Source organism: Vigna unguiculata, chromosome 3, assembly GCF_037176805.1.
Source record: "Vigna unguiculata cultivar grain cowpea cultivar isolate G323 ecotype 2 chromosome 3, ASM3717680v1, whole genome shotgun sequence".
NCBI lineage: Eukaryota > Viridiplantae > Streptophyta > Magnoliopsida > Fabales > Fabaceae > Vigna > Vigna unguiculata.
This window is the reverse complement of record NC_140794.1, coordinates 29,108,373-29,133,506: the sequence shown is the minus strand read 5'-3', so window position 1 is coordinate 29,133,506 and position 25,134 is coordinate 29,108,373. Positions and strand designations below refer to the sequence as shown.

Sequence of the window (25,134 nt, the reverse complement as noted above, 5' to 3'; positions counted from 1 at the left end):
GGGCAAAATAGCAAAAATAACCACTGCCAAATACCCTCTATGCATTGGTGAATGGTGACAACCACCACTTATCTTGGGTTGGCCTAGTACCCCAAGTGACGTGCCTTCCTTTCTTTCCCATTCCCCTTCTATTGTTTCCATCTTTTTTCTTCTTTTTCATCTTATGTTCTTTACTTTTCATGTTCTTGTTTGCTTATGTTGTTTTTCCATTTTCTATACTTGAATCCAATTCCTTTTTTTCCCTCTGGAGTATTTTGAAGTGAACCTTCACATCTAGATAACTTGGTTATCTTAATGTCTAGTGAAGATCTTCATTAGACTTTCTTAATCAAATATTAACACAAACACCTTCTCCACTAAGATCAACAAGATGAATTTACATTATTTGGCAATCAGAGCTTTGGTTGTTTAAGGTGTTTTGTATGTGTTTTTCTTAATCTTATCTTGTGTAGCTATCTAAAAATAGTCTAAATCAACCTCTCATGGGCTAAGATGGTGAAAATCTTGCAAAACACAAGCTGTTGAATTTGTTGAACATGTTGGGCACCATTTCCTATGCTGGGAGAAAGTTCTGGCAGTGGCAAATGTTGGCCATTGACTTCATGCACATTGGGCGCTTCCTGCCATTGTTAGGTGCAAATTCATATCGTTGGGCGTGCTTGCTGGCAACCAATCATTATAAATATGTTATTGTAATAAATTTTAAGCCCTTTGACTTTAGAATCCAACTAAAAGGAATAAACACATTTAGAGATACGTGAAAAAAGGTTATGAGTAAAATAGTTAGCAAAGGTTAGTGTTGCTAGAATGATTTTTTTTTCATTAGCAAATTTGAGCTGTTGTGTTGTTGCTTTTAAATGCCTAAATATTGTGTGTTAACATGCCTCTGTATGCTTAGCCATAGAGTGGTCTTTTCTTAAGTTAATTTGCATGACAACTATATGTTTGAGTTTATGTTTGCGTCATTACCCCTATTGGGTGATAGGGATGTGTTGTTACTTCAAAGATTGGGATGAGATAGTCAAACCCACATCTATCCCACCGCATTCAGATTCTTAGTGCATACAAATGAAGTCATGTATAGATATGCATTTTTATGGAGCTTACTTTTTATTGTTGCCTTATCAGTAATGTTAGTCTTCTTAAAACGATTCAAAAACACATAATATTCTTGTTGTATATACAACTCTAACATACCTAACTTGATCATGCTTTTCAATATTGGCTTAAGACATATTTGGGACAAAAACCACATAGTCTCTAATATAAGCTAATGTTGAATGTTGTCCCACAACATGAAAAATCTTATGAAATGATGTTTTAATTTCATTATACTACATGTTCTCATGTTATTTATTATGTCCAAACAATTGTACAAATCATAAATCATTCATACTACGTTGGAACAATCTCTTCAAGTTCCAATAGGAAACTTCAACTCTACAAATAAATGCATAATCAATAAGAATTTTTACATACCAATTAAACATACAATGTTAAGATAAAACATACTTGTTACTTGTTATGTTCCCTAAATAAATGACTTTATTCATCCATGGCTTAACAATTTTTTTTTAATGTTATTCATACTACAACATTTTTGGCCTTAGGCAACACCAAATTTATCCACAAGTATAACAGTGTTGCGTATACATAGTATAGAAATAGTTTTACAAGTATGGCTTAAGGAATTTCAATGACAACGCTTTTTGAAAATGTTGATAGTTTATGCTATATTTATTCAAGTGTTAGCTTTAAAATTTGTGGGTTAATCCACAAAACTGTTGCCTGTAATAAATTTAAAAATTAAATGTAATAATTTAGGAAATATAGTTTTTAGCTTATCCCTCTGGCTTAGTGTGTAGTAAAAAATATCAACTCAAAAGGCAAATTCTTCCCACCACCTTCTCATTTGCGAATTCTTCCCTCATCTTGTCTTATGTTTCCTTCTCATTGTCTCCCATCAAACAAAATTTCCTTTTCCTTTTGACTGCCTCCTTCTCATGTTCACTCGAAACACCGCATGCCTCTCTTCCTTCTGTCAAAACCGCGCACCGCTCTATGAGTTTTGACTTCATTATTCAAGTGTTTCCCTTTCAGCATCCTTCCCAACACCATCTCATGCCATCTCGTTCGTCCCAAATCACCAACATCAACCCTTCCTTTGCTATTGACGATACTCGATTAAGGTTGCACAAGAGCGTTCACATCTCACCCAAGACCAATTCTTCTACTCCTGTCGCGTTTGTGACATGTTCCAAGCCATCTTCGCTGCCATTTCTGTTGACATCGGCATGTTCTGACCAATTCCCTTTAGGTAAGTATCCTAACCTTTTGTTAATTTAATTTTTTATTTCATACCCACTCAAGTGTTTTACTATTTTCATTGATGAAAGTAGAAAGGAATAGGGTTTTCTTTATTTTCAATTTGCTCTTTCACCACCTTTCTTGTGTTTTTGGGTTCGAAAATTCGTCTAGACGCCATTGTAATCACCATTCAAGTTTTGGAGGATGATTCCTTCATGAACACTAGTATAGGCTCTAATTTGGCCAATGATGGTGGTAGAGAATTTGAAGCCATTGTTATGGAAAAAAATGGAGATTTTAGGGTTGTCGAAGTAGTGTTTGTCTAATTGATAAAGAAGGGAAGTGAACATATTTTTAAATAAGAAGGTACTTGATTACAGTGGTTGTGGTGTTTGCTTTTGCTATGTACTGGGTGTTGCGGTGGTACTTAATTTGATAATATGTTGTATTTATTTCTCAATTTTCTTTTATAGGATTATATTATTAGGTTTACTATATTTTCCAGTACCTTAGTTGCCATTATTTATATTTGTTTTAATCTGTAGCATGATGCTGCATGCCGAGTTGTTGCTAGAATTAAAAACGAACGAGATGAAGCTAGGTGCTTACTTGCGCAAGTAGAAAGGAAAATACTTGTTTTTGCACTAAATGCTTCAACTACAAATGCCTATGTTCTGAGAAATGGTAAAAGAGTTTTTGACATTATGATATCTTTTTCTTTCTTCTATATATTGCAATTCTGTAGACTACATTTTAAGTGGAGTTTGATTTAACTCTCATAAAGCAACTCCTTACTTCATTGAGGGACATTTGGCACGTTATTAGGTCATAGATGAAAGTGTTCAAAAGATTACATTGGGCACTTTATTAAGGACATTTTTCCCTAGTGGCTGTTATTTTTCTTCTTTTTGTTGTTTTGATTGTTTATCTGAATTATCTTTTTCACATGTAGATGCTGAGGATGAGGATCTGGCTCCTAGTGCTAAGAAAATTCATTCTAGAATATCTTCTAGCATAATTTATGAGCTAAGTGATTGCAATGTTGTTATCTCCCAACAGAGAAAGAAGAGAGCAATGTAAAGTTTGTAGCTCAGGATGAATCAATCTTAATTGGTTCAGTAGATAAGGTAAATGGCAATCCTCTACTATTAATTGCTTGGAAGTTGGAAATATTTTATTTGGGGTCTTTTTGGATGAATATATTCAAATATTAGTGTAAGCACTTATATAAGTTTTTTTTTTTCATATAAGAGGGAAATAGGGTTACAATGTTTTTATATAAAGCTTGTTGGTTGTTCTCATATGCTATTCTGGCTAGCTTGTTGAAATAATAAGGTGAAAAAAAATCAAATGGACATATCATAGGCTGTTAAGAACACTTAGTCTAGTCGACTTGTCACAAGATAAGTCTAAGTAAGGTGTAAATAAGCTCTTCCAAATGGGGGGCTTGATAACCCTCTCTGCCCAAGTTGATGAGGGATTATCTTGTTCCTTTTCAAGATTATTGAATATGGTGTGAGTTGATTAAGAAAGCCAAGTGAAATCCCCACTAGACATTAAGATAGCAAGCTATCTAGATGTGAAGGTTCCTTTCACAAAGCTCAAAAGAAGAAGATGATGGATTGATTCAAAATGAAAAGGAAATGAAAAGCACATAAATCATAGAAAACCAAGAACAATTAAAGGAAGAAGAAAACATAAAATGAAAAGGGAAGAAATGGTAAAAATGTGAGAAGCACGCCACTACAAGGCTAGGCTAGAAGCCATGGCAACCTTGAAGATGAGTGGATGTGTGCCGCCACTTGCTATGCAAGATAAGGCTTAAAAGTTTCACTCCCAAGGGAGGAAACTCTCACAAAATGGTTGAGACACAAGAGTGTTTTTACTTCAAAATGTTCAACCCTTTTACATGTCTAGGAGCACCCCTTATATAGAAGAGTTTAGGGGCCTCTAAGCAAATATAAGATACCTAAGGATGTCTCTACAAAAACCTAACCTTAGCTTCTAGAAACTAGGTCAAATAAGGTTACAAAAATGAGATAATTCAACATTTTCATCATATTCATACTATGACATACACAATGTATTCTTTACATTAAAAATGACATAATACTTGTCTTTTCCAGTTATACAAGAATTTGAAACGTTAATGCAAGAGTCCATAAAAGAAGTAATTAATATACTCAAGTGCAAGTTTCTTTTTTTTTACTAATAACACTGGTGCTCCCCAAGGCGAAGTGCTGGGCCAAATGAACTGCTTTCCCAGCAACTCCTCTATCTGGCTCTTGAGCTCTACCAACTCTGTCGGAGCCATACGGTATGGAGCCATCGATACTGGACGGGTTCTTGATACCAGGTCAATAGAGAACTCCACCTCTCTACTAGGAGGCAACCCTGACACTTCATCTGGAAATACATCTTCAAACTCATGCACGATTGGTATTACTGACTTCCCCTCTTCCTTCTCCACCTCTAGATGAGTGAAAATTATGAAGCACTACACGCCACCTTGTATCTCCTTCATGATCCCTTGTGAAGATAACAACTTAGGCTCCTCTGAGTTGGGGAACAACAATCTCTTCTCTCGGTAATCTATAAGAATGCGATTGGCAGAGAGCCAATCCATCCCCAAGATTACCTCCAACTTCTGTAGAGGTAGGCAGATTAGATTCACTTTATACCTGCGTCCTTCTACCTCCACTGGACACCTAGCACATAAGGATGATGTCCTGACCAAACCCGACGTTGGAGTAGACACCACAAGCCCACACTGTAGCTCACACACCGGTAGACCCAAATGTTTCACACATGCATCTGACACAAAGGAGTGTGTCGTTCCAGAATCATACAACACACACCATTTCACCCCAATAATCACACAATACCCCATAACAAGGTTACCTGAGCCTACGACTTCTACTCCCGTCATGGCGTAAACTCAGCCCGTCGCCTGAGGCCAGTTGCCCTTGTTCCTTTGTTGGTTCTGCGTGGGAGTCTGAACTGGAGATCGTGCCACTGTCCTAGTAAGGGTGGGACAGTCCTTGCCAAAGTGGCCCTCCTTGCCACAATTGTTACATTTGCGGTAGCCTTCCATGTGCGGGCAGACTCTCCTCAAATGAGGGCCTCCACATTGAAAGCACTGCACTCGGCCCTGCTGTGTGGGGAAGTTCCTGGACCCTTGAGACTGGTGATGAGGTTTGTCATAAGGCTTTCTCTTCTCTTTATGTCTCGACTTTGACCCAGATGGTCCACCAATCCTCTGATGCTGTGGTAGGGGCTGACCTTCTACCTTATTCTTCATTTTCTCCATCACTCTGGCCTTCTCCACCAGGGAAGCAAAATCCTTGATGGATAATGGGGCCACCATCAAACGAATATCACAGCGGAGGCCATTATCAAACTTGCGGCATCTCCACTCTTCGTCGAGTGGTAAAATGTAGAAGGGGCTGATGTGCTTGAACTTCTCAACATATTCTGTTACAGACTTTCCCCCCTGGGTCAACTGGAGAAACTCCACCTCCTTAGCATACCTCACATTGTCGGGAAAATACTCAGAGAGGAATTTCCCCATGAAGGCCTCCCAAGTCACTAGTTCCTCCCGCTCCTCCGTGATGGATTCCATGCTGATCCACCAATGCTCAGCTTCTCTAGTGAGCATGTATACTGTGAAGGCCGCAAGTATACTTGGATTTCATACTTCTCTAGTCAAAATTAGTGTCTCTCAATGAAAATAATTTTTTCAATTATGCAATGAAATTTAAATTGATTTATTAACGATTTACCTAAAATACATATATTGAAAATATGAACTTAGAAATATATTACATTATACGCATTTGTATTTTTTTTCATTTCCAAATATTTTTCGTAAATTATTCTTTTAGTCTACATGCTTATTCAATTTGTAATAATTAGTTTCAGTTAATAGAAAAATAATACATTAACAAAGTTTTTTTTTGACAAAATTTGATAAATTACTAAATAAGGTAAAAAAGTACTATTTTTATTACTTCTTTTTGATTAAAAAATAAAAAATTAATCTACTTTAATCCTATTTATAAAAAGTTTGTCAATTTTGTCAAAACCTCATTTTCCTAATTTAAATTATTTAACTAAATTCAATAAGAGTATTATATTTAATAATTAGGAGACAAATTATTATTACTTGTCTTAATCAATACCACTATACTCAAACCCTTTTATATTATTTACAGTGGGATGAATAAGTTGTCATCTTGAGCCACAACATTTTGTTTTAAAAAGTAAAAGCACATCCATTTTTCACCTTTTGCTAATCATGCAGCGTTTTTTGTTTTTTAATGCTAAAAATGGTCTCTAACTATAATTAGAGAAAACTAAAGAAGACAAAAGAAAACAACAGAGAAAAAAGTGATCGACATTAGTACTAAAACCTCAAAATGATATCTTCTATATAGTGAAGGCCCCAACGTAGTACAAATGAAAATCAATGTGTCTATAGGGCACCAGAGAAAAACAACATAAAAGTCCACGAAACCTTTCTCCACCAAAAAAGTCCAGAATCCAACCCTTACCACATAACCATAATATATACAGAACCACATATATTGTGAAAAGGTAATTAATTAAGAAATCTATTTTCCAAACCAAAGTAATTAAGCGGGCGAACAGTGTCCGCCACAGCTCTCACCGGCACCGCCGCCTCCTACAATGAGAAATGACTTTTGAACAGTAACACATTTCTTATTATTGCTTAAAATCCATTAGAAATCACAAACACTTGTGAAACGAGTCTCACGTATGAGTTTTGCGGTTTCCAACAAACTTTATAACGATAATAAAGAAGGCATTCCTTAGTCTGTTTGTGGTTTTGTGTCTAAGAATTATTATATAATAGTATGAATCACCAGATTGAATCAGTGTAGGTGGTGTGGTCCACCACCATGTCCATGTCGATGTGAAAAATAGGTTTGGATTGTGAGTGAATGTTCTTGGATGATGGAGAGGCAGTGTTGGTAGGGCTGGTGGGAGTGTAGAGAGATGCACTCTGGCGCACTCTGAGGTGCACAGCTTCGGCTTGAGCCACTGCCAATTGGGTCTGTAACACATCGATCTGTTGCTGAAGAGATGAAATGGCCCCAACACACCCATACACAGGGTCCCTTACTCTTGCATTTGCCTCATACACCATGCTGCTCACTGCATCTCCTCTCTGATGTTCTGGTAACTCCTGTAACACACACCATCAAATTCATTTCTATTCTACTTTTTCTTTCAAATTCATTCTATTCTATTCATTATAAGCTTCCACTGAAATAACTCATGAACAAAAAGTTTCTGATATATAACATTAATGTCACTTTCACGGCTTGCTTTTCTAACACTTTCATCATATGCTTCAACACTACTTTCACTTCTTTTTTTTCTTCTCATATTGCATCACCTGTATTATATTAATCTCTGTCCTTTTTTGGAAGTTTGTCTTGTTATTTTATAAAGATCTTCAACTTATCTTCTGTGTTAACCTTTTTAACAAAAGCATCCTTAATGACTAAATATTTTTTTTTCTAGTCAGTAAACAGTAAATACATAGATAAATCAAAAGTCGTTGCTGAAAAAGAGAAGGGACATGAAAAAGATCAAGAGAGAAAAAGGTTCATCAAATTTTAAAAGTATTTTTTTTCTTAAATAATTTTCTCGATTTTCTCAAGTTTTACTATAGGACTAGAGAAGAAAGAGGGTATATTATTATTATTATTGTTGTTTTATTTTTGAACTAGTTAATGAAATTGTTTTAGCAATAAAAGTATGTCAAAGAATCCGGTAAGTTAAAATATTTGATGTTTGACAACGAAATGAGTAATTTTATTGAATGGTACTGATTAAAAAATTTGTGGCAAAAACAGCTTCACGTGGTGCAGAAGCAGGATGTTACTTCAATCATTTCTTTTTCTTTTTGGTTTGTGACAATAGAAGGTGAAGTGGAGTTTGGATTCTTAAACGTGGTTTCACACAATCACGCACGTACGTTGCTTGTTAAGTTTGGCTTTGTGTTGTGCTTGACCCTGACTTTTGGTAACAAAACCACGTTTTGATGCTCCTATTGGGTGGCCGAAGATACGATCCATGAAGAAAGAGATACAATATTTTAGTTTCTAAAAAATCTAAATAATATAAGGCTTTTTTCAAATAAGATTTTTTATTTTTATTTTTTAATTTTCACTTGTCTTATTCTTTTTTTATTTTTTAACCAACACATGGCAGACCAAAAGATGAGACTGACCTAATATTGAAATATGAAGGAATGGAAAAGCAGACAAAGGGATTAGGACGTGAGATGTGAGGTTTGAAGGCGCCGAATGCCTAATCTTCTCCACCTTTTCTAATTTTTCAAGGGCTACTTAGAAAAAAAAAGTATCAATTCGTGGTTTTTCACAATCACTTCTCTCAAAAGCTTAATTCACACGTACCAATAATTCTATATTATATTCCTCTTCCTATACATACAAATAAATTAAGCTAGTACTCTTTTCAAACTTTTTCACACCAAATCATTTTCATATATAATATTACGAAATTTGTAGATGCTATAGTTCCACAACAATGGAAAATAATTGGCGGAAGATAGAAACATGTCATAAACAAATGTACTAGCTATATGATTTAAATAGTTTAAGGTAAGACGAAAAGACATAATTTGAAGATTAGAAGCCTGTTAAAGCTTACAAGAAAATAATGTGAAAGATTCAGCTGCGGTCAAGGAAAGCGTCGCAGTAGTCTGCAAGGTTGTTGATCTTTATACCAATAACAGACATCATAAATTCGTTAAGAAAGTGACTTCTGAATGTGCAGTCTTTGAACCTAATAGAGTTCATACGCTTGAAAGGTGGTTGGAGAGAAAGAGAAAAAAAAAAAACTGTTTTTTAAGTTATTTACGTTATTAATTTTTCATTTTATTGGAAAAGAATTTTGTTCAGAAACTTGATTTATCAGTTTCAGTATTTCTTAGTTACATTTTTGGAAGAAAAAGAGAAACCTAAGAAGGCACCTAGGAATAAACATCAACCATATGTAGTTTTTATGTCTCCAAGGTATAGTTTAACTGACAGTAACATAGTGGCATAAATCTCAAGAACATTATAGTATCACATCTAACTCCTGATACATATATATATCTTTGTTTGTGAAAACTAAAATGTTGATCAGATGCATGGGAACTAAGTTAAAAAAAAGTGGGAAATACATAATAAAGAGAATCCTGAAGGAATGAATAATGTAAGAGAGGAATGAACCTGAAGCATCTTATTGACATTGCTGGCACCAAAGACTCTGTGAACATTTGCAAACTTGTGGGGTTCATCAGCAGGAAAATAAGGAGCAAAAACACAATCCTGAGCACACCTTCTCCTGAGGAGTTTGCATGCAGCACAGGGTGAGGGTGCACCCTGCTTCCTACCACCATCTTTCATGTTTCTCCCTTCTTCTCAAACTTCTAACAGGACATGAAAATGGTAGAGCAAGAAGGAGAATGATTTATAGCTGAAAATAAAGTAAGGAAAAGTGAAAGGAAGAAAAGACAGAGAGGGCGTGTGTGTGTGTGTGTGAGTGAGAGATAGAGAGAGAAAGAGAGTGAGAGGGGGGGTGGTGGTGGGGTTAGGGAATGGAGGAGGCCTGCATTATATAATAATTAAGAAAAAAAGAGCACCAGAGTTGAGCATAACTCTATGTAGAATTCATGTGGGTCCAATTAATTAACACATAAAATTAAATTAAACACCTTTGGTTGTTCTTCACATTTTCATTGATGTTTCATTGGGTCCCTAACATCTTCTTGTCCCGTACTGCTTCATGCGTGCGACTCGCAATTTATATTATCAATGAGTAGGTCTCACTAGGGTTATTATTATAGTATCCTATATTTTCTATCTATTTCTAAAATAATATTTTTATTTAACTAAAAATACGAATGGGTATGGTTTCTCTTAAATACCCAATCGGGCTTTAGGACGAATTAACCAAATCCAATGATCCGATTGGTATTGAACCCACCACCACACCATCTCCTAGTTTTTATCATATGTTTGATGAGATAGTTAAGAGAGTAATTTATTTATTTGGAGAATTTAAAACATTTTTAAGGAAAACAATATGTTTGGAATTGAGAAATTTTAACAAGATATTTCAAATAACTAAAATAGTATAATTTAAAATTCACTAAAAAAAGAAGGAAATTAAAATTCTCCAAGATGTGGAATTGCTCACTGGTTAGGACAAAAAGAGTTAACAGGTCCAAAAAGTCAAGTCGGGTTGAGCCAAAAGTTGAGAAGAGCTAGGTCGGGTAAAAGGTTGAGTAGAGCCAACCTGGGTCGAAGGTCGAGTTGGGCCGAAGGTCAACCGGGATGGGCCTCCCGAAGGTCGAGCTAAGCTGGATCGGGCCGAATGTCGAGCTGAGATGACCGAGAACGAAGGTCAAGCATGGCTAACCCTTCCTGAAGGTTGAGCTGGGTCGGACCGACCATAAGGTCTAGACAGGCTAGGACAAGTAGAAGGTTGAGACAGGGCAAGTCGCACCAAAGGTCGAGTTTAGTCAATAGAAGATATAGGCAAGCCCGACCGGGCCAAAAAGTCGGGTTGGGTTGGGCATAAGATAGAGACGGGTAGGGCCGAGCCAAAGGTCAAGCTGGGATGACTCAGGCCAAAGGTCAAGCTGGGCCTACCTTGACCAAAAGTTGAGTCGGGCCAACCTAAGCCTCCAAAAAGCTCTGACTTCATTCAATGCAGGTCACACCAAGAGTCGAGTTTTCATTTCTTCAACTCACTTCATTAACTCTCATTTCTTCCTTGAACTTCTCCACTTCATAGCATTTCTTTGGCTACACCCTCTTCAAGTTTTGTCTTCCCTCAAGTTATTTTAGATACGCCACTTTACTCCTTTCCTTTTTTTTCTTTTTTCTGCTCGCATTCATGGACTATTTCAGCCTTTATCTTTGGGTGAAGTTAAACTTTGTTAGGGAAACCTCCTCATAGACATCCATCCTAAAATTTTGTTCTTTCCTCCATTCTTAAATCTTGAGTAGGAATGAATGTGAACATCATGTAGTAGTGGATCCATGTTACCCTAAAGAACCAATATGCAAGGATGGCAGAAATGAGAATACACCCTTCTATTATTCTTACACCATTGTGTTTTCTGAACTTGGAGTACGACTTCCACTTGACCCATTTGAAAAGGAGTTACTTAGTACCATAAACATTGCTCCTGCCCAACTTCATCCAAATAGTTGGGCATTTGTTAGGGCTTTTCACATTTTATGTACTCACCTTGGTATCGTTCCTTCAACAAACATGTTTTTCTATTTTTTTGAATCAAAGACCTCTGGTTGTTCTTCATGGACATTCATAAGCACTTTTAACAATAGGGTGTTAGTCACAGAGTACCAATCCTCATATAAACATTTTAAAAGGAAACTTTTGAAAATCTGCTCATCCCCAAACAGGCCCAATATCCTTGAAGGATTTCATCTATACTGGTTGGGTTCCCCCTATCCTAGTAGGGTAGCTAGAGTGAAGATTTAAGGATAGAGGAAAGAGCCGTTTGCAACCAACTAATCGAACTAGGTGTTATATTCAACACCTTTGTTATCCCTAAACTTGATTTCGACCATAGAACTTAAGGCTTGTATTGGTACTATTCTATTTTCCCCTTTCCTTTTATGCGTACTTTTATTAATATCCATTATCTTTTTCCTTGACAAGTGCTGCTTACGCGTTAGGAGATGGCACAACGTTTGAAGAAGATGCAAAGGAAAGAAGTGATTGCTATGAAACTGCGTGTTGTTGGGAGAACTGTTATTGTTCTCCCGATTACTGATTCTGAAGAGACTAACACAGAAACCCTAAAAAAAACACTAAACATGTACCTCCAATCCTCATGTTGGTAGCAAACAATCTTGCTCTCAGGAGAAGATTTATCATGCTGAAAAGCATGCAAAAAATGTCCTCCCTTAAATGGCCTCTTCCTCATCCCCTTCTAAATAGGCGAGCATTATACAGGGTATGAAGAACCTTACCATAACAGTCAAATGCTAACTGATCGAAGATGAATAACTATAGAGAAACACCACTGAGGAATGGACCAAAACAAAAGATACCATCAATAAATTGAAGAAGGTCCTGATGGACATTGAATTGTAGCGTAATAAGCATTATGCAAAGTTAGGTTAGATTTCGGAGGATCTCAGGAAACTACGGGAAGAATGATCAAAAGACAAAGCCGATTGAGAGGAAAAGGAAGTTGTCTAACTCAAAGACTTCTCTAGAAAATGCTCTTGATGATGCTAAGGAAGAGAACACCAAGAGTTTCATGGAGGGTTTTAATGATGCTACCGAGTAGCTAACTGTCCTTTATCCTGACTTGCACACCTCATGCCTTGATTCTTTTAAGATGGTGGTTGATGGAAACATAGTGGCTTGAAAAATTAACTTATGTATTTGCCTTATCATCTATTTGGTAGAAACAAAAAACTTGGTGACCTATATCTTTTTGTTAGTGATTCGTACCCTTTGTATGATGACTCTACACATTTTGTATGGCTATAACATATGTCTATTTATTAGCTATTGGTGTGTCCATTTTATCTTTTCTTCTAACGAGCCTTTGGATGATTTCTCTATTTATGCAATGAGGATGATTGAAACGCTTGATTGGATTCGAGTATTGCATTTTACAAGACCTTAGAAAATATGCTTACATTTTAGATGGTCTCGAATAAACTTGATGCTTGCGTCCAAGATTTTCCTTTATTCTTGCCTCATTAAAAACCTTGTAAATATGTAAGGAGAAAAGAGTATATTGCTACTATCTCTAGTTGTAATAAAAATGGAGATTTGCTACATTCCAAGTTCATGGTACCTTTCCCCCATCTAAAGTTTCCAACACATAGGCTCTTTTTTCGATGACCCGACGTACCCGATAAGGCCTGACTCAGTTGGGTGATAGTTTGTCTTCTATTTGAGAGTAAGCTTTCTTTTCCAACACCAAATCTCCCTCTTGAAACATTTTGGGTTTTACTCAAGCAACATGTCTTGCCTTCATTCTTCATTTTGCTGTGATTGTTTGCAGTCGGGCCCTTCACTAGTGCAGGAGAGGGATTTGACCGCGATTATTTTGACCTTTTGGCTTCGGTTTCACACCCGAGACATATACTGATGAGGTAAAAAATGATTTGTTTATGCCTCGGTTATGAACCGAGGCATATGCAAGGGTTACTGCCTCGGTTCTGGAGGGAACCGAGGCCTAATGGGTATCACGAATTTAAAAAAAAAAAACTTTCTGATCTAATAATAGCAAGACATGTGGCCATGATCCTTGTACACACATATGCACCAACCACAGTGTGCCACATCATCATCATCAACATTCCCCCAAATCAGAAACCCTAACCACCATTCAAACCCTAAATGTCGCCAGCGTGCCGTCACCACCATCTTCGACCACCGCATCACGCCGAAACAGCTTCACAACACCTCCAGTCATCTCGCCGGTGACACAAAACAACCTCCCTTCACCACCATATCAAAACGGAAAACGTTAAACCGCCAACAGTTGAACCACCGTGAGCCAAATCGCACATTCAACACATAGAAGGGTTTCATAATTAGAAAAAGGAGAAGCGCATACCAAAAGCGAGATTGAACGACAACAATGGCGACTTTGCAAGCTCTACGACGACGATAATGGTGTGTGACGACAGACCGGTGGTGGAGCAATGAAAGAACCTTTGCGTGCTGCAACGAAACTCCAACGAAGGAATAGCGTTCAACAACAAAACTGGCATTCGAAAATGGAAGAGAGAAAAAATTGTAGTTGCTCGCGCGAAGAAGAAGAACAGTAGCGCGATTTCTTTTTAACCCTAAGAAGACTTATTGCCTCGGTTGATTTTAAACCGAGGCATAAACATCTATATGCCTCGGTTATAAGAGACCCGAAGCATAAACATCTATCTGCCTCGGTTATAGGAGACCCGAGGCATAAACATTTATCTGCCTCGGTTAGATGTGACCCGAGGCATAAAAGCCTTCCACTTGTTTAAAAATATCAAAGTAGCGGGAAAGATAAAAAGTTTTGGGAGGTTTATGCCTCGGTTCTATGTACAACCGAGGCATAAAAGTTCAAAAAAATTACAAAAGTGCCACCGCGTCTTCATATGCCTCGTTTGCGCCTGAACCGATGCATATTGGGCACTGTAAAAAGTTTATTCTGCACTAGTGCTTTCACGTATCTCTGTGACGATATCCAACATGGCTGATTGTCTAATAATTGTTGCTTCTTCAGAGAAATATTGAACTCAATGTGAAGACACTTATACTTCGATTGGAATCATGGCATCAACTTCATATGCTAATGAAAAGGGAGTTTCCCTTGTGCTAGTTCAGATTATCGTGTGATATAACCATAGCACCTGGGAAAGAGTTCCCACCCATTCACCTTTTTTCTTCTACCATTCGTTTTCAACCTCACAATATGACTTTATTTGCAACCTTTGCTTTTTCATTTGTTTATGGATGCCCAACAAAGGAAAGTAATTATGGTTCGGGGGAGCTCCAAATTGGCATATCACAAATCGCCATAAGAATTTGCATGCTCGTTTAGATGTAAGTTTTGCGACCAATTCTGCTTCAATCCACCTCAAAAAATACTCCACTAAAACTATACTGAATTGAAGTTGTCTTGTTGTTGGGGGAAAAGGACCTAGAATATCTAGTCCGTATTGCCAGTTCTTATTGGAAAGAAGGTCAGAGCGATATGATCGAGTAGTCTTGTTCAATGGGAATAATTGTTATATCTGAATGTTTTTGACATTGTTTGCATTTTTTAACAAAAAGCATACAATCTTCTTGCATAATGGTTCAAAAAGTCATGCTCTCAACACCTTATACCACAAAGCCCTTCCCCCAATATGACTTCCACATGAATCGACATCGACATTGCCCATAATTTTTTATGCCTACATGCTCTCAATACACTATAATAAGGGTGATGAAAATCCATTGCGATATAAGATTCCATCAATCACCATGTATCTTTACGCGTTTCTCCGCATTTTAACAAATCAACATATTCCTCTATCCAAGAATCTTCTACAACTATTTGAAAGACGAAATCCATTGTAACACTAGGAATGGATAAAGTTTTTTGAATTACTGTTCGGTGATGTCACAAAAGTTTAGTACTGGCCCGTTGAGATAAGAGATCAATCCTTACATTTTGGTCAATGAGCACAAAAATCAACGAGAAATGTGAGGATTCTTTTTGATATTTCATTTAGTTTTTAAGATGTTTTGCTAAATGTGTGTCTCTAGCTATGAAACTCCTTGCTACTTGTTCGGTTACAAATTGTGAATCACATATGATTAGTAAGTCCTTCATACCCATTTTTATCATCAGGTTCATTCCAACTAGGACTTCGTACTCTACTTGATTATTACTCGCCTTGAATGAGAAACAAAGGAATTATTCGATTAGGACTCCATATGGCCTTTCCAGTATGAATCCTACACCACTACCTTTTAGATTTGAGGTTCTGTCAACCGATAAGATCCCCTTAGCCTCTTGTATGGTGTTATCTCTTGATGGCACGAATAGTTTTGATACAAAATTTGTTAAAGCTTATGCCTTTACTGGTCCCCTACTCTCACAACTCAGACTATATTCCCATAGTTCTACCGACCATTTCATCATTCTCTCTACCACGTCTATCTTTTGGAACATCTTCCTGATTAACATGTCAATTTTAATCTCAACTTTATAGTTTTGGAAATAATACCTTAATCGCCTAACTATAAATACTATTGCGAGAGTTGTTGATTTCTCTAACTTTTGGTAACAGGATTCAACACCTTGCAATACCTTCCTTATGAAGTAGATAAGCCTTTGTTCGCCATTGATATCTTGTACAAAGACCGAGTTTAGTACCCAATCAAACACACAAGTACACTAAGATGGGCCATTCCTTAAGAGGTTTATGTAGTACTAATGGGTTAACCAAGGTTTGCTTGAGCTATTGAAAAGTTGTTTCACATTATTCTATCCATTCAAACTTGTCATTCCTTCTTAAACATTGAAAGTAGGGAAATTCCTTATCACCTTCGATAATTATAAACATAATGAAAGTTCAACAAATTAAAAAATAATTAATTATTTTAATGTTAAAAAATAAATAATTTGGTTAATGTTTAAATGAATTAATGAGACTAGGTTTCAAAATGTATCGACCACAAAAAATCTATAAACATAAGTTAAATGAAAAGAAAAACATATGAATCAAAATTATCTATAGCTTTATTTTTATTTAGAATACAAATCACTACAATTTCTATTAATGGCCCATACATTGATGAAGACTAGATAAAACTTTGGGATGGTGTTGCCTCCCACATTGTTGGTTTGACTGGGGCTATATGGGACTAGAACTGGAAGTGTAGTATACGATGACAACTTATGAATGCAAGGTTCTTCTACCAATTATGTTTTCCAACCACAACTTTCAACTCTTCCTCGAATTTATTCATCACCTCCGACTTTTGCATATCTACCATTGCAAACTCAATTAGGTTGGAAGATGTATCGGTTCCACTCACAACCATATCTTGTTTGTGTTTGTCTACAATTTCCATAATATTTGTTACAACATTATTAAACTTGGTTATTCTTTTCACCAATTCATAACAATTAGAAAATAGTTAATTTCTCATGTAGATAGAAACAATCACGTTATTTATTTTAAAATTTATAATCCATTAGCACCGGCTAGACCAACGCTAGCTTCACTTTACCATCAGTTAGGTCGACGCTCATTAATGATATTTTTTTATATATTAGTGTTGACCTAGTCGATACTTTGTTCAACTCTACTTAGCATCCACCGCTAGCCAATGCTATCAAGGTTGGCTTCCATGTTTTTTTTATTGGTCTCTTTTTTTATGTCACATTTCCATTAGTGTCAATTTTTCTCTTCTCGCTAATGCTTTTGGCTAATGCTCATCCTTAACATTTTTGTAATGTTATAACAAAACATATTAGTTTTTAAATATAAGTATTGACTAAATTGTAACTCTATTAGACTCAACTTAGTCAACTATAATATAAAATAAAAAGTTAATTTTTTTGAAATAAAATTTGTATATTTTTTAAAATTATTTAACTGTTGAGAGAGTTGGCTTTATCAAATCTAAATTGTCGCTAATTATATTTTAATATTTTTAATAAAGAAATATTTGTATTAATGTTAAATTAGTCAATGCTAATCAAGTTTGCTTCTTATTGGATATTAATAGAGTTGGTTAGGCCGACGCTAATGTTTGTGTCTATGTGTTGAGTTTTGTTTTTTAGTGTGTCTATATCTGTGTTTGTGTGTTTATGTTTCTGTGTGTGTCTATCTGTGTTTGTGTATTTGTGTTTGTATGTGTGTATGTATCTATGTTTGTGTGTCTATCTGTGTTTGTGTATTTGTGTATTTGTGTGTATGTATCTATGTTTGTGTGTGTCTGTGTCTATGTATATTTTTACGTCTTTGTATGTTTATGTCTATGTTTGTTTATATATGTGTGTTTATGTGTGTATGTGTGTGTTTATATTTATTTGTATATGTATGTATGTTTGTGTGTGTGTGTGTCTATGTCTATCTGTCTATCTATGAGTGTATTTGTTTGTGTATGTGTCTGTGTGTATATGTGTTGTGTGTACTCACAACACATTTATAGATGATTATTTGCAGAAAAATTGCAAGAAATAGATATTTTTCTAATAATATATAATGATATTAATTAATATTTTTCTATTTAAAATAAATTAACACAATGTCATAGATAATAAATAGTGATAAATAAATTAGTGTGGGAATAGCTTGGATTTTATTTCCTTGCTAAATAGAAATTTCTCTATTAGTTATGGATTTGTGACAATATTTTTTCATAGGTACATAAATATGAATTTTGTGAGGGAATAACGACATAATAACCTACTTCTATTAAATTATAGTTAATTAACTTCAAATTAGCTACACAATTTTTTTCATCGTTAATCTCTTGCTAAATAATGACAAATTACTGAGAAAAATATTTGCTCGCTAGTTTTTCTCAGAATTAGGTACGGGTTTTTTTTTGTAACTAATCCCCCACTATATAGCGAGAAATTAGTGAAAAATAATTTCTCTTGCTAATTTTCCTTACAAATTTGCTATGAATTTTTTTTTGTCGTTGATCCCTCACTAAATACTAAAAAATTAGTGAGAAATAATTTATGTCATTAATTTCCCTCACAAATTGGCTACGAAATATTTTTGTAGTTGATCCCTCGCTAATTAGCTACAAAATATTTTTTGTCATTGGTCTCTTGCTAAACAAAGAGAAATTAATGAAAAATGTATTCCCTCGCTAATTAGCTACAAAGTCTTTTTGTCGTCGACCCCTCGCTAAATAGCGAGAAATTAGTGAGAAATAAGTAAGGAATATATTCCTTCACTAATTTCCCTGGCTAATTAACAATTTTGTTGTAGTGTGTATGTGTCTTGTTTGTGTGTATTTGTGTGTGTGTGTGTGTAGAGATGGCAAATAAACCCGCCCCGTGGGTATTGCCTGAACCCGTCCCTGTTTTGACGAGAAATCTCCGCATTGATTGGGTATGGGTATGGGTATGGGGAATCCCCGACTTTTTCAATTGGGTATGGGGATGAGTATGGGGATGTACATATCCCCGCCATAATATCCGTCCCCGCCAAATCTCCGTTCCCGTTTAAATTATTAAAATATTCACAATTAATTAAGTAACTATATATATATATATATATATATATATACACACACACTTTCTATTTTTTATTTCTTCTAATTATTTGGTTTGTCATGAAACTAATTCGCATTTCCAATATATTTTTCATCTAATCATAACATTTATGTAATTATGTTAAAATGATGTATGTTAATTAAAAAAAATTTATGCCTCACATTTGAATATTTCTATAATTTCTTTATATTTTTATTTATTATATATTTTCCTTTCACATGAGAATGTTTATACTCTCAATTTAAGGTAATATAAAAAAATTATTTACTTATTATTATTAATTTTTGTTTAATTTGAAAAACTCTTTTGTTTCGTTAAAATAATTTTCGTTATTTTTCAACCATTGAGTATATATGTTGATATTTGAAAAGTTTTCTTAGATTTCTAAAGTATTTTTCATCTTATCATACTTTTAATTATACACTTGATTTTCTTTGTGCGATTTCTTTCAATAGTCTCTCAAATTATTTCTAAAACACACATTTGTTAATTTTTTATATTTTTATTTATTGTTTATTTTCATCATGCAGAATAATATTTCGATATATTCCATCTAATTATTTTTTATTTTCTAACTCATTTTTAATCATACTATAATTTTTTAACTTTAATTGTATAAATAACTTTTATTTACTACAATATAAAAATTTAATGTAATTGCTATGAATATTTTTTTTGTCACTATCCAATATATATTGAAGTTCAAAAGATACAAAATCTATGTCAAAATTTTATTATTATGTTTATTATTTGTTCTTTGTGTCATTTTGATCAAAGGATGTATTATAACTTTTATTAGTGTATAAAAAAGATTCATTAGAATTTAAAAAATTGAAGTAAACAAATATTTAAAATATATTTTAATTTGAATATTTATTTTCCTTTTATATTTTTTTTAAATGTTTTTTAATTTTATCAACTAAGTTTTATTAATGTTTGTAGTTTGCAAATTTAATAAATGTTTTGGTTCTCATGAAATTTTATTTGGTAATATAATCTAAGATGTAAACAACTATAATTTATTTCAAAGTATCTGATACAGAAAAAACAATCATCCTACTAATATTGAATATTTAATAATATTATGTTTTCTTTACTGTAATTTGTTTTTTCTTTTATAAAAAATGATATTGAAGTAGTTCGAACACGGGTACGGGTATGGGTACAAGATTATACTCATTACCCAGTGGAGATGGGGATGAAACAAAAGTTTAATACCCGTTGGGTTTGGATATGGGGATGGGGATGAGGATGAGTTTTTTCTGCGGGGATGGGTATGGGATAGCGAAACCCGTCCCCGCCCTGCCCCGTTGCAATCCCTATGTGTGTGTTTGCTTGTCTTTGTGCATGTGTTTGTTCGTGTGTGTATCTTTGTGTATGTGTTTGTGACTAGTGTCTCTGTGTGTGTGTGTGTGTTTGTTTGTCTGTGTGTGAGTCTATGTTTATACTTGTGTTTGTGTCTATGTTAGTGTTTGTGTGTGTGTCGACATTTGTGTCTATGTCTGTGTTTTGCCTTTATGTGTGTCTATTTTTGTGTTTGTGTGTATGTATGCTTGTGTGTGTGTGTGTATGCGAATTAGACAACTAGAATAGGGTAAATGAAAGAAATAAGGAGAGAAATGAAAATTTTGCTAAACTTAGAAGGATATGAATGCTTTTTTAGATAATAGGTTAGAGCCTAAAGGATAGAAATGGGAGATCTAAACACAAAAATATTTTCACTTAATGATTAATTCATGGAGAGTTAGAAATAGGATACTAGGGATCAAATAGAAGATGTATTGAATGAGGATTCGAAAAATGTAAAGTCTAGGTTAAAGGAGAATGATGGTCTTAAAATAACTTAAGATGGGGAATATACCACTAGTCGATGTAGATAATATGAACCTAATTTGACAACTCACAAAATAAGAGGTAAAAGAAGTAGTATGAAACTATGATAGTAACAAAAGTCCTTATCTAGATGGTTTCAATTTTAGGTTCATAAATTAATTATGGGAAACCATGGAAGAGAAATACCTTATATAAAGGAAAGTGACAAATATGAAGTAATGTCTCATTCAAAACATTAACATCCAAATTGAATAATCGGCAAGGTTTAGATGAATATAGACTCATATATTTTATAGGCATCATTTATAATATTTTATAAAAAAAAATCATACAAAATATACTAAATAGAGTGCTTAATAAAATGATAAATAAATCATAACCAACTTTTATCGTGGGTAGAAGGCTTTTATATAGTATATTGACATTAAATGAAAGTGTGTAAGAAGTAAGACATAGAAAGAGAAAATGGGTTATCAATAAAGTATATTTTAAAAAAGCATATGACTCAATTAGGTTGGAATTTTCATATATTACATTATCGAAAGATATGGGTTATGATCCTAATGTCTTAGCTAGATAAACTAATGCTTAAACACAACAAACAATATCTATATTGGTAAATGGAAACCCTACAAACACTAGTTGAGACAAGGAAACTCCTTGACACGATTCTCATACTTCGTACTTGTTGGAGGTTTAATGTGTATAATGAGACAATAAACAAGACAAAGAAATTTTAGAGTGGGTTTTAAAGATAAAAGTAGTATTCTTAGATAAGGCTGAAAAGCAGAACATCTTTGTGATGAAAATGTATCCTTTTAGTGTTTTAAAATTGCATCATGGCTTAAGGTAAATTTTATTAAAATCCAAATTAAGGGGTTGGTAGTTGAAAACCAAAGCTTAGATAAATTTGCAACAATGTTGAATTATAGAACTATGATCATCCCTTTCATACACTTAGGATTTCAAATTGTAGGAAATCCTAGAAAACGTTCCTATGGAAAACTTGTGTTAGAAAAGATAAGGAATAAATTGGAAGATGGAAATGAAGTAATATATCCTTTATAGAAGATTATATATATAAAAATCAATAACAAATGCAATCCTTCTATTTTATTGGTCGTTTTTTAAACTCCCTGACAAGGTGTGGAAAGAAACTAAGAGAATTAAAACAATCTTTTATGAAATTAGGGAAATGAAGGTAGAAAGATAGCTTAGATTAAATATAAAACAATATGTAAGCTGAAGAAAGAGAGTTGGTTATAAGTGAAGGAGTTAAATCAAATCAATACAACCCTCCTCGCCAAATGGATGTGGAGACTTAGAATAGAGAGTCAAGGTATATGGAGAGATATCCTAGAATCTAAGTATGCTTCATTGAGGAATTTATAAGGTAGATTAGAATAATATTTGAGTCATGCTAGTGGAGAAATTTGAAAAAAGTATGCAATAAGTTGAAACTAATTCAGAAAAAATGTATCATGGAATCATGGAAGGTAGGTAATAGACTATTAGTTAGATTTTGAAAGGATAAGTGGTTTGTTAAGAGAGAAATAATTTCTAGATATTCAAGACTCGTGCAATTTGAATTCCAGAATTGTCACAAAAGGGGAGGTAAGAAGATAGAATGATAATAACAAAAGTGAGGATTGAAATGGAGAAGAGTTTTGTTATATAAACTGTTATGTTGAAGGAATAAGGGATATCATATTATCCATTTCAATATTTCTCTCATCTATTTCTATAAGAGGTTTGTTCTGTCTCTAAACAAAGCTATTTTATCCCTTACCCAACATAATGTGAAGGCCAATGATCTCCTAAATCAAGGTTCAAATGTTAAGGCCCAATGTATAAAATGTTTAAATGAGGTCTACAATTTTATGTGTACAAGATTTGCCACCTTTTCAATACTTTTTGAATATTCATTTTAGAAGTGTATGTCTTAGTGTTGTGACCAAGATCAGGGTCTAACTATTATCTAACAAGTACACTGGATCAATTGTAGCACAATAAAATCGTATCCACAAGGATTTGGTATGATAAAGTCGCAATCTATAATCTACTTCAAGTTTGACAATGAAACAATAACAAGGATTGGTTTTTATCATTTTAGAAACACGTTTGAATTAAAATAAAGATAGGTGATGTTGATTAGGTGTTGGGATTGAACTTGGCTTCTTCCACTCAATTGCACATTGCCATTAATTATCATTATATTATGTCCTTTGTCTTACTGTTCCTAGAAGTACTCTTAATTATAATTCTAACCTTATGTTTGCAGAATTAGAACCTAAGGGTACCAGACGTAGACATAGGATGTCTCCATTCAGGTTGAGGAACCCTTGCATTAAGTACAAGACTCTTTAAGTTGCATAACCATGTCTGGTATATGCAAGCATTAAGATATTTTATTGGATATAAACCCTAGACCAAATGTCTCTACTATCTAGTGTTGATGAAGATGATGAGTGATCAAGTCATCAAATCAATGAAAACCAAACAAATAATCAACACCTAAAGACAATAACATAATATAAATCAAATCAAGTGTAGTATAGAGAGTTTAGATTTTACATCCAATCCTAACTAGGAAGAAGTTAGTTGCTCATGATGATGTTTACAAGAAGAACATGGAGTAGCTTTCCTCTTTCCATAACTTTACAAGAATATATAATAAGAACTGACCTAACTAGGGAGTTTCTCTATCTAGAATGATTTGCAAAATCTGCATACTAAATAACAAAGACATGCCTTATATTTATAGAATTCTAAGTGCTACTTTGATCCATTTCATGTAGGTCAACCATGGAAGTTTTCTCCATGGGTGAGTTTGCTTCCAAGCTTGGGTAGTCATCTTTGGTGATTAACCACGGAGCTTTTCCTTCCATATGGGGATTTTCTCTTGATGCTCAACTGCCATTCTAGAGTTCAAGGTTTCCTTGTAATGAAGGTTTTCTAAAATGTGGTTCAACGCCAATATCACTACTCAACTACAGGCTCATAATTTAAACTTTCTCATTTAATCTTTTTTAGTTGAGCTGCAATTTTAAGGCTTAGCACTAACTTCTTGGCTTAGCACCAACTTCTTAATTTCCTTCATTTTTCCTGCAAAAACAACATAAAAACATTAGATTCCACTTTTTATAACTTTTATTCTCCTCATTCTATATTTTAATGCAATAGGGGTTGTTTTGGTGATTTTTAAATTAAATTCATGCAAGATAAGTGTCTAAAGGATATGCAATTTTACCAATAGTAGACACTTATCACTTGGTATATAAGTTTTTTTAAAATGTATAATCTAACAAATATGAAATTATATGCATTTTGCAAAAATTACTCTTAATTCTTTAAGAACAAAATTTGTTCCTACGAAGAACAAATAAGATATGTCAGACACAAGCGTTACCTTACCTCAATCCGCAATCCCCTTAGTAGGCTTCCTCTCGGCTGGCATATGCTATCTGTGGGTATCTCGGTTTGGACCAGTTTGAACCCGAGAGGGGTTACCTGCGGAAGAGACTCCGACGCTCAAGTCAGCAATAACTCTCAGAAAGTCAAATCTCGTAATAAGAGGGTCGATGAAACTATACCACTGGAACTCCCTAATGGACGCACCATCAAATTGGGCACTGGCTTACAACCCGAGCAGCACAAAATCCTTACACATACCCTCATCAGCAACACTGACCTCTTTGTCTGGTCCGCCGTTGACTTACCCGACATTGACCTTCAAGTCGCATCCCACAAACTCTCCATTTACAAGGATGCCAGATATGTCTCCCAGAAGAAACGAAAGCTTTGTGACGCACGTCGACTAGCGGCCAAGACTGAAGCCGACAAGTTAATCAACGCAGGGTTCATCGAAGAAGCCCACTACACCACCTGGCTCTCCAACGTAGTCTTGGTCAAGAAAGCTAACGGCAAATGGCGAATGTGCGTCGATTACACGGATCTCAATACAGTTTGTCCTAGGGACGCCTACTGATAACGTTGTCGTTGACGCGATCAAATTAATACTACTTATCTATAAGAACTTCAGTATTGTTAAGAAAGTAGTCAACAAAATAGAAAGGGTAAAGTAACCCAAAGTCGTCTCCCAACGAACACGAAATTGATTTTTAACAAGTTAGTTCTTATAAAATCTATACAAAATGGTTAGTCAAATAAAA

At 34.6% G+C, this 25,134-nt stretch overlaps 3 protein-coding genes across 4 annotated transcripts; all 3 read right to left on the bottom strand.

Annotated features, from left to right (window-relative positions):
* Positions 1 to 4,804: 4,804 nt before the first annotated feature.
* Positions 4,805 to 5,236, bottom strand: LOC146887678 (uncharacterized). Its single transcript, XM_085670339.1, has one exon. The coding sequence runs from the start codon at positions 5,234 to 5,236 to the stop codon at positions 4,805 to 4,807; it is 432 nt and encodes a 143-aa protein (XP_085526465.1).
* Positions 5,237 to 5,245: 9 nt separating this feature from the next.
* Positions 5,246 to 5,965, bottom strand: LOC146887677 (uncharacterized). The gene has a single exon (XM_085670338.1). The coding sequence runs from the start codon at positions 5,963 to 5,965 to the stop codon at positions 5,246 to 5,248; it is 720 nt and encodes a 239-aa protein (XP_085526464.1).
* A 1,043-nt stretch (positions 5,966 to 7,008) lies between these two features.
* Positions 7,009 to 9,929, bottom strand: LOC114176242 (LOB domain-containing protein 4-like). 2 transcript variants are annotated; one of them, XM_085670544.1, is made up of 3 exons: positions 9,579 to 9,920; positions 8,315 to 8,386; positions 7,009 to 7,516 (listed from the first exon to the last, which is right to left on the bottom strand). In XM_085670544.1, exons 1-3 carry the CDS (start codon positions 9,753 to 9,755, stop codon positions 7,190 to 7,192), a joined length of 576 nt encoding a protein of 191 aa, XP_085526670.1. In that variant the 5' UTR covers positions 9,756 to 9,920; the 3' UTR covers positions 7,009 to 7,189. The 2 variants fall into 2 exon arrangements, with proteins under 2 accessions (XP_085526670.1, XP_027917013.1); XM_028061212.2 differs by lacking the exon at positions 8,315 to 8,386 and having other exon boundaries at positions 9,579 to 9,929.
* Between the last annotated feature and the right edge of the window lie 15,205 nt (positions 9,930 to 25,134).